The sequence below is a fragment of the Neophocaena asiaeorientalis genome, unplaced genomic scaffold (assembly GCF_003031525.2).
Source record: "Neophocaena asiaeorientalis asiaeorientalis breed wild unplaced genomic scaffold, Neophocaena_asiaeorientalis_V1.1 scaffold46, whole genome shotgun sequence".
Classification (NCBI taxonomy): Eukaryota; Metazoa; Chordata; class Mammalia; order Artiodactyla; family Phocoenidae; genus Neophocaena; species Neophocaena asiaeorientalis.
This window is the reverse complement of record NW_020175393.1, coordinates 4,801,774-4,812,289: the sequence shown is the minus strand read 5'-3', so window position 1 is coordinate 4,812,289 and position 10,516 is coordinate 4,801,774. Positions and strand designations below refer to the sequence as shown.

Here is a 10,516-nt window from a genome sequence, read left to right as displayed (position 1 = left end):
CTCTGGACACGAGTCCACCATCTCCCTAGATTGCCGACTTTTCTTATTAAAGCACCTTTCCTTTCTTTAAAAAAAAAAAAGTATATCTGTACTCTTCTAAAAATTTATATATCCCATGCAACCTATAAACAAAACATATGTATAGGGGAAACAGGAGACTGTTACATCAAGATGTAATAATCTTTTCCTTCTTTTCTCTGTTTCTCCAGAATTTTTTGATTTGCTTATAATGGCTATTTTTAAAGTATTATTTTCTATGTTTAACTTAACTTCTTCCTTGACTACACCAGTATTTCAATCAGTAATCCCATTGAGAAAGATGAAAATGAAGACTAGGGACGCCAGAATCCCAATATACACAGGATTCAACAAAGGAAAAACCTACCATCCCTATGAAACACATGGGGTATAAATAAAGAACTACAGAGAACTGTTCTCTAGGTAGGCAGTAAAAAGGGAGAAGAAAATACCTTTCCATCTGGAAGCAAATCATTGAATGACATAAAGCACAACCAGTTTCCTACTAGAGCTCCTCATTTTAAATAACTACTCTTCAACTTCCTGTGTTTTCCTTCATTCTCATCACTGGTAACCAAGGATACCACAGATTTTCCTAAGCTCCTATTTCCCAAACATCAAACTAGTTTTCTTTGTTTAAAATGAGAAAGCAGCAAAAGAGAAATCATTTTTAATTTTTTTAAAAAAGCATATCAAGTTCTCATAAAATCATTGCCCATGTTTGCTGACATTGGGTAAAATAGATTTGGAAACCACTTCAGAACCCCAGCTGAAAGAAGGGAATTCACTCCATCCCCAAACCAGGTAGCAGTGACTCATCTCTGGAATGAAAAGGAGACATACCAGTTGGGGGCTTAACAGAGCCCATCTGCTACGGCCATGATCTTGGCCTTGGCTTCTTAGGCTGACATGCACTTGAGTCTATCATCGGATAGAGTCACTTTCTTGGTTGCAATTTATGAGCTGCCAGTGTTTACTTGTGAGACTGTCTGGGAGCTGGAAGGGAAGGAAGATAAATATACCAAAGCCCAGCTGAGCAACTGATAGGTTTTACATTTTATTTCCAGGAAATGACATTGTTTTCACAAAGAAGAGGTATGCCATCCTCTCAAAGAGAGGCTGCCTTCGCCTTCAGGGGCAGCCATAGGGATACACCCAACCTGCCCAAAACATATATCAACAGAGATGCTTCTGAGGTACCAAAACAACAACAACAACAACAACAAATTTAAAAAGCACAACAGAAATACATAACCTGTTCAGTGTAGTGAAGCCGAGTCTCTTAAGTACTCTGAAGCAGTCGGTGCTTCAGACAATGGTGGCAGCAGGGATGGCCAACATGGAGGGTCGTGACGGAGGACTTCCAAACTCAGTCTCTGTCCCACGTGGCTCTATCCCATGCTCTGTCTCAGAGTGGCCCCACACCTGTCCATAGAGAATCCTCCAGACCATCCCAAGTTCCCACTGCCTGGCAGTTTTTCAAATGTCCTTGGAGCACAGTCTTCAGGACAGTCTCTTTGCTTTGGAGAGAAAAAAACAGAGAGATAAAGGAGGAGCCTGCATTTCCCTCCCCTGGCCTCCCTGCTGCCACCCTCAGTCTTTTCCCCACACAGCAGCCATGGTGAACCAAGAAAATAGACGGCAGATCAAATCACTCTGCTCAAAGCCCACTCCTCACTTCACCAGAGTAAAAGTCGAAGTCCTTCCAAAGGTCTATAAACCCCTATACAATGTGCCCCCTGCCCAACCTCCTGACCTCACTTTCTATTCCCCGTCCCATCGTTCACTCCACTCCAGCCACACCACCTCCTTGCTGTTCCTCCTATCCCCTCTGCCTAGGACACCCTTTCCCCAGATGGCAGCATGGCCACTGCCTACTGAGCTTTACTCAAATACCACCTTCTTCAGTGACTACCTTAACTACTCTATCAAAAACTGCCAACGCTCTCATCACTCCTGACCCTTTCTTGCTTAATTTTTCTCCATAGCACAAATCACATCTAACTTTTTAGATTTTCACTTCTCCTTCTATTCTTCATACCTAGAAGAGTGTCTGGCACAAAGCTGGCCTTCAATTAATATCTGTTGGAGGAAAGAAGGAATTACATACACAGCAACAGGCAGGGAGAGGTGCAAGTTTTTCCTCTGTCCAGAGAGAGGGGGGGTGCGAGGGGCTATTCACTGGCCTCTAGTATTTTCCAATAGCTGTGCTTCCTTGATCCCAGAGAAGCAGGGATCTTGGCTTACACAAAGGGCAATCTCAAGACCTTCCTTGAGGTTAAGGTCTTGAATCCTTTGGTAGGCAGATTGAAAGTGTTATTAAATTTATATACAAAGGAACAATAAGAGTTTTGGGGGGAGACACACATCAAGGGATAAGGCAAGGAAGGATAGTAAGTGACAAAAGAAGAGAAGGGAAGGAAAAAGGGTGGGGCAAAAATGGGATGTGGTGATGGAGGAATAAGAAAAAAAGCTTCTATTAATAAGTCTAATCTTTGACCCTATGGTAATTTTGCAAAGCATGAATTTTTAAGTCAAAATTTTTAGAGAATCCAGTGTTATAAACTACTTGAGTGCATGCAAGTGGACACCCCAACCCATGCCAATCTTGCTGAGTGCCACTTTCTCTTAAACACTGTCCTATGCCAGGCAGCCATGCTGACTTCATGCACATGACACCCTGGATTCTTGAGGCAATACTGGGTAGATTAAAAGTACTTGCTAACAAGTATCCTCTATGGATGAGGTCAACTTGGCAGACACTGTTACTGCTGCCATTCCCCATATAGTCCTTTACAAGGCTCTGTCTTTCAACAAGTGATGATGGGTAACACCAGGGAAAGCCTTCCAGGTGGGCAGGCAGATACCCTCTTCAGAGACTGTGAGTTTCTCCTGTCCTGTGTCTGGATCACGCTCCTCCTAGCCTACAGGAAGCTGGCAAGAGCCACAGGCCATGTGATCTTACCTGGGCCAATCTTCCCAGAGACCACCAACCTCTGGAGGGACCTCTGTCTCAGATTCAGGAAAGCTATGGTTCATAAACCTTTCTCCCCACCTCAGCACCCCTGAAGGCCAAGGCACACTCCCACCAGTAGCCTCGGCTCAATATTATAGTATCAAGGGAGCTGGGAAGTACAGTTTGAAAAAGCCCCTGTACTGAAAATCACTGTTCTAAAGGACCAACTAGATTTTATTTCTAGATCATTTGCTTTTTTCTTTTCTGAGCACAACCCAAAGAAACTGCTAGGAAAAGCTTAAAGTGAGAATGTTAACACTCTTGTCAACCAACCAACACTTAATGTGAACAGAACAAATGGGAATGGGGGAGCAGTTGACAGAAGACTCTGCTCCAGCACCTCCCCAGCTCCAGAGGGAGATCCTCCATAGCGGATGTCACAAAATGTCTTCTCTTCAGGAAAATCTCACGTCAATATCCCAGCAAGCCACAATTACTCATGCGACAAGCACTTACTCAACATTCGTTACCTGCCCCAGCTCCAGGGCACCCTTTCTCCAAACACAGGATCTGGCATCCTAACACTCTCCTCCTCCTCCTCCTCCTCTCCTCTGGATAATCTGGCCTCCCAGACTTTACAAAGGATCTATGGCTAATCAGTCATGAGGCATTACTCCTCCGGTGCGGATATGGGCCTTGAAGACAACAACCAGCCGAGGAGGCCTGGAGTGGGGCTGCTCTCGGTGCAATCAGAGACCTGTGCTGCCACAGACGGGCAGGTCCTTCTCTCTGAACTCAGGATCAGAGCAACCGCTGCCCAGGAGGAAAATGGCCCTGCCAGTGTCAGAACTGTGACAATTACAGGCTTGCCAATTCTAGTTCCCAGATCCTACATTTGGTCCTTTAAAAATTCCCATGCGCTGGGGATTAAACCAGCTTTCAATTGGCAAAGAAGGTTGGTATTTGAACTGAGAATTTTCTCTAAACTCCACACTGCAGCCCAATGAAGCTGCTGATGGCTCTGGCACATTTTCCTAAATCGGGCCTCAGAACCTTCTGTCTGTCTCTAGAGAAAACCTCAAAGCTGCACTCGCTGCGATAAATGCAGAAACCGAGGCTGGTGCCAGAACTGCTCTCAGCCAGTGAGTGGGACAGGGAGGCCGATTCGGTTTACTGTGTTGGCTCCTAGTGTTACTAAAAAGGCAGCAAGGCACCAGATTTAGCCTCTGCAGAGAAAAGAGGGGTCTGATACTATCTACTCTGTGGTATTAACTCTGTGTGAGGAGAGTCAGAGACGAATTTAGGACACAGGGTTCTTCTTTCCTTTTCCAGTGGCTGCATGCATCTACCATGCTCGGACTTTTGAGAAAAAACCTGGACAGTGGGCTGGGTGAAGAAAGTACATATCGGTGTGTGGAGAAAAGGGAACTCTCCTGCACTGTTGGTGAGAATGTAAACTGGTACAACCACTATGGAGAACAGTATGGAGGTTCCTCAGAAAATTAAAAATAGAGCTACCACACAACCCAACCCAACAATTCCACTTCTGGGTATTTAACCAAAGAAAATGAAAACATTAACTCAAAAAGATAAATCCATGCCCAATGTTCACTGCAGCATTTCTGGCAATAGCTAAGATATGGAAGCAACTTAGGTGCCCATCGATAGATGAATGAATAAAGAAAATGTGGTATATATATACAAGGGACTATTTCTCAGCTATAAAAAAGAATGAGACCTTCCCATTTGCAACACATGGATGGACCTCGAGTGTATTATGCTAAGTGAAAGAAGTCAGGCAGAGAAAGACAAATACCATATGATTTCACTTAAGTCTGGAATCTAAAAAACAAAACAAATGAGCAAACATAGCAAAACAGAAATAGACTCATAAATACAAAGAACAATATGGTGGTTGCCAGAAGGGAGAGGGATGGGGGAATGTGTGAAACAGGGGAAGTGAGTTAACTTCCACTTACAAACTTCCACTTACAAAATAAATTAAGTCACGGGGATGTAATGTATAGCATAGGGAATACAGTCAGTAATATTGTAATCACTTTGTATGGTGACAGATGGTAACTAGACTTATTATGGTGATCATTCTATAATGCATAAAAATACCAAGTTACTATGTAGTACATCTAAAGCTAATACAACACTGTAAATCAATTATACTTCAAAGAAAAAAATAAAAACAAGAATAACCCCCAAAAAACAAAGAGAAAGTACATGGGTGTACCCACCCACACAGAGACCCAGCAAACTTAAGCTCAAAGGCTGACCTTGGTCAAATCTGGGCTCCCAGGTCAGTGTTCCTCTCAGAAAGGAAAGAGAGAAGAAAACAGAAGGCATTCACAACACCTCAGTAGACACTTCCTAAGCCTTGGCTGTCCTCATGCTCCTCTGGCACTGTGTAGACATGTCTTGTTTGGGCCACCAAGGGGGGCACTGCTAGAACAGGTCACTGCTTCTCATGCCTCTGTGCTTATGCTAATTCCTCTGCTTGGAAAGCTATGTCCCTAGGGAACCTTTAGGACTCAGTTCAAATGGCACTTCTTCTGTGAAGCTTGCTCCCATACCTCCACCTGTCCAGGCCGAATTGACTGTCCTCTCCTCTGCAATTTTCCAGCACCCTATTATGGAACTTGTCACATTACCTACTTGTTTTTCTGTCTCCTCCGTAGACTATGAGAGCTGAGACAATACCCTGTTTATCTCTTTATCCCAGTGCATAGTGTAGTGTTCCTATAAATGCTTATGGAGTGATGGGAGGTGGAGAGGAAGAGCAATGAATTCTGCCAGATTCAAGTGGCTCCTGGGAGGTAAAAAAACCTATGGGGACTCAAAATTGGGCACAAAGTCCAATAGTACATAGTTGTCAGAAAAGTAGAAAACACCCTGGTTTCAAAGAACTGCCTGAGGACCGCCCCACCCTCAGAATGTCTTCCTTGGGCATAACAGGCTCAACACCTGGCCTGTGACAGGCTTGCTGCCCTCACAATGGCTGACCAACAGAGGGCCCATTCCATACCATACCTGCTTGCAAATCAGCATCAGATTTCTGGCCCTACTCAAAGAGGCTGACATCTGTTGATAGGGCTAGGAGAAAGAGAGTGATAGAAGATCCTGTTCTTAGCAGTGTGGCTTTTAAGCCTCCAGCTTCTCTGTACTTAGAGAAGGGAATATCCAAAGACACACATGAACATGGGTTCCCGATGGCCAGGTGGTGGAAAGCAACTGGAAGGGCAGTGAGCTTTTGGTTCTTCTCCTCTGATTGGCCTTTATGTGCAACCAATTGACTTCACAGCACTTTGGCTCTGAGCTTTCCCAGAGGGTAGTACCGTACTAGATTTCTAAAGGGACTGAACATGATAATCAGATCCACTCTGCTCCTCTTTACTCTCATCTCTGCCCAATAACCAATCCTTCCGATCCATTGGCTTCCTTGTGCTTTGCCCCAGGACACATTCTTTTGCCACCAGGACATTCAAGTCTCAAGCAGAGTGGCTCTGCAACCTTCAACACAGCAGGCCCCAAGTATGATGAGATCACTTGTTTAAATTAGCAGATATTCACTATGGAAGTATGGTTCCTTGAGGAAACTCACCCACCCCTTCCCTAATCTCTTTATTTAAACTCTCTCTGGCTGGGAAACCTGTTTGTACCACATCCTGTTTATAATTTATTGTATACCCAACCCAAGATTTCTGCAACACCCGGACAGCAACTAAACTGTCTTGAACAACAGCACCATCTAGTGACCAGCAGAGCAAGCTGTGTGACCATGTGTTTTTCTAATCACATCCTTTTTTATCCCCAAAACCAAGACACATACACCTAAGCATCCCCATTCCCTGCTGGTCAAATAAGTTAATTCTACCTCAACTCTTTCTTACATGTTCATTATCTTTAACTCCCTTTACTTTTCCCAATTTCTTCCACCTCTTCCTTAGCTCAAGAATCATTTATCTTACTCTTCCCTATCCAAAAACTCTGCCTACGTTTGTAAGTCCTTTGTTGAGGGGACTTACCTCTTGTTCATACCCACTCACCTTTTCGTTCCCTGATGAGGACAATTCGTCGTTCTTGCACTTCCGAGCTCAGATTATCTACCATCTTATTAATGCAATTGTCTAGAACCAGGGAGTGGGTTTTCGACTTGATGTCCTTCCGACAAATGGGGCATTCTATCTTCCGCTTCATCCACTCACTGATACAGTAGGAGCAGAAACTATGTGCACAGTTCAAGGTGACAGCCTATAATGGGAATGTGAACATACAGATCAGAACTGTGATGCTTACTTCCCCAGAGCGGTTGAGATCTCAGAACCAACTCAGATCACACTGCCAACATGGGTTAGCTACCCTGCAAACAAATGTCACTGGACGTAAGTAGGACTAGTAAGCGTGTGAATGTTTGGTATAAATACATCACTAATTCTCTCATGAAAACAAATTTATGTCCTAATGGTGAATTAGCACCTCAATTTTAATATATGAAGGGGAACACACAGTGAATACTCAGTATACAGAATGGTAGGAGGCATCATCTTTACTCAAAAGCAGCTAAAAAAGTATATGTAAAAGAGAACTTAGGCTGGGAAAAAATGTAATGGGTTCAACTGATAGTGCCTTAAGTAAGTAAGCCTGTGAGAAGAGAGAAAGCAGAAGGAAGCCTGTATGTGAGGGGCTCCTATGAGTAACTCCAATGGTCAGCTTTCTGCCAGGACACTTTTCACTCCCCAAAACATAAACCATTCTCCTCATTACTCTTGTTTATGTACATCTCCTAAGATACAACTTTCATGAGGCTCAAAAGTCTTCCTTCCTGTTTTTAGGATAGCAGTGGAAAATAACACAGAAATCATGTATTTTTCAAATGCCAAGTTGAGACCAGAAAGCCAACTAGGAGACCTTCTCGATAACGAATGAGATAAATTCTCATAAACGGGACTAAAAACCTGTCTGATTAAAATGAAACCTCTTCCCAACACTGATTTTAAGAGGTGACCCGCAGAAAAGGTCAGGCACATGCTGTAAACCAAACAAAGTCAAGTTATTTGTCTCTTACATGTCGTGCAGATGCTCTGGGTTGGCTAACTCATCACCCATTCCAACCACCCTTTCCTTGTCTTCTTCTATTAGGGTCTGTAAGCCACGTCAAAAGAGCACAAACTGAGTTTCTCCAAAGTAGGAATCAAATGACTAGAAACTATGGGGGAAATTATGACCCGAAGTCAAAGTAGATCCAGAGCAAAAGAAACAGGTCTACCCAGGAGAGATTTTTCAGGAGGCTAATAGACCCAATCTCCCTAAAGTCCACCAGAAAAAAGGAAGCAGTGTGTGTATGCATTTTCTTTTTAAAGGAGTCTGAAAAGCACTGTCATTTAACAAATTGAGTTTAACACCTGTAGTGTAAGATGAACTGGACACAGATAGCAGAATGTGTGAAAATAAAAGAGGACTGTGCAGGACTTCCCTGGCAGTCCAGTGGTTAAGACTCCACGCTTCCAATGCAGGGGGTGTGGGTTCCATCCCTAGCTGGGGAACTAAGATCCCACATGCTACACAGTGTGGCCATAAAAAGTATAAAAAAAAAAGGAGATCCTGTGCAAAAACAAGACAGGATAACAGGGAATTCCCTGGTGGTCCAGTGGTTAGAACTCTGTGCTTTCACTGCTGAGGGCACAGGTTCAATCCCTGGTTAAGGAAATAAGATCTCACAAGCCGCGCGGTGTGGCAAAAAAAAAAAAAAAAAAAAAAAGACAGGATAACAGATGGTAACCTAGGAGAGATGTTTCATTTTCATAAGGAGCCTCAGAGTTCCTGAAATGTGTTCCACTTGGCCACTGAATTCCCAGCAACCACACATCAGTGGCATTTACCCCCCTGTTCAAAGGCAGCACTGCACACCTACTCTCAGCACTGTGCCCATTCAGAGCAAAGAAAGAAGAGTTTTATTGAGCAGCTTTATTCTGATACTTCAAATTTCTAATGCCATCTAATTCTGGATTGTGCCAGAATCAAGTGGTTCCCGGGAGGTAAAAAACCTGTAAGGAGTTCAACACTAGGCACAAAATCCAACAGGACATAGTTGTCAGAAAAGTAGAAAGCACAGGACATTCTGACCTGTGGGAGGGTGGGGCAGCTCTCAGGTGGTTCTTTGAAACCAAAGTGTTTTCTCCCCAACACCAAAGAGATAAAGGCTTTATTAGAGCCCAAAACACTGATTCTGCCAAACAGATACTCAAGAACAAATGAAATAAGAAAAAAAGACAGTGGAGGTAAAGAAGACTACAAAAACAAATGAGAAGTGACCATCTCTAGCAGTCACTTTGAAGTCAAATAGCTACAGTAAGTTCCTGGAGGAAAAACATTCTTCAGAATGTTTCCCTACAGCAGAAGCAGTCTGTGTAGCCTAGGCTCCATTCAGGGCTGGGAGAGTGAGAAGGCATGAGCCACCATTCATAATTACCTCAATGAAGTATTCTGAACAAATAATACACTGGAGCTCATTCTCTAGCACGTCATTCACATGGCTAAGAACTTCCTCCTTCTGTGCTTGCACCTTCGCCTTCTCTTCCTGCAAAAACACACAACCCCACCTGTCATTCGGGAGAACCAACGAGAATGCAAAACAGTACAGGAAGCAGGGTTAATAGTCTGCAATAGGGGCCTCCCTGGTGACTCAGTGGTTGAGAGTCCGCCCGCCGATGCAGGGGACGCGGGTTCGTGTCCCGGTCCGGGAGGATCCCACATGCCGTGAAGTGGCTGGGCCCGTGAGCCATGGCCGCTGAGCCTGTGCATCCGGAGCCTGTGCTCCGAAACGGGAGGGGCCACAACAGTGGGCGGCCCGCGTACCGCAAAAAAGAAAAAAAAAAATAGTCTGCAATAGGATTCAGAAGGAATCTAAATTAAAAATTCACCCTGGCACAGCAACACGAGAATAAAACTCTTTCCGCAAGGGTTAATGTTTCTCAGAACTGCTTTCTAATATAGGACACTATCTTCCATTTTTTCCCTCTCTCGACTTTTTTAGTATGTATTCGCATTGCAGGTTCTGTTTCCTTCCCAAAAATTAACCAAATGATAAAAACTGAAGGTAGCATACCCACTCCACCAACCACCCAAGACCAGAATGAGGCATTAGTATCCTATAGCAAACTGCAGTTCAGAGGTGAAACAAAATCATCCCAAGCAACCAAGAACTCACTGGATAAGAAAGAAATGAGGAACAGCCCATAAAGGTAGGAAGCTTGAATTAGTGTGTAAGGTCCATTCCGTTCTTTGCAGCTGCCTCTCCTATAAAATAAGGATAATACCTATGTTCCCTAGAGACAGGAGGCTGGAGAGATGGCCTCTTGAAGTACCTTCAGGCCCCACACTCTGTGATGCTTGTCACTTCCCACTCCTGCAGTGCAATTTCCCTGTGCTTTCCCCAACCGGTCAGACTGCTTGTAGACACACTTTTTAAGGAGGATCTAGGTGTGCTCTCTCTCTTCTTTTTTTTTTTTTTTTTTTTTTTCACTTCTGGGGGCC

General features: G+C 43.9%; 1 protein-coding gene across 3 annotated transcripts in view; it reads right to left on the bottom strand.

Annotated features, from left to right (window-relative positions):
* Window positions 1-711: 711 nt before the first annotated feature.
* The window catches only part of RNF8 (ring finger protein 8), a 36,294-nt gene continuing 26,489 nt past the window's right edge, over window positions 712-10,516 (bottom strand). Inside the window, exons 6-9 of one of the 3 annotated variants that reach the window (XR_003006032.1) lie at window positions 9,453-9,560; window positions 7,030-7,234; window positions 1,274-1,538; window positions 712-1,014 (exon numbers count right to left, since the gene is read on the bottom strand). Coding sequence is in view for 2 of the 3 variants with exons in the window: in XM_024765854.1 (XP_024621622.1) it covers window positions 1,522-1,538; window positions 7,030-7,234; window positions 9,453-9,560 (330 nt within the window). In the remaining variant the exon portion in view is untranslated. The other 2 variants (XM_024765854.1, XM_024765855.1) reach the window with 2 other exon arrangements.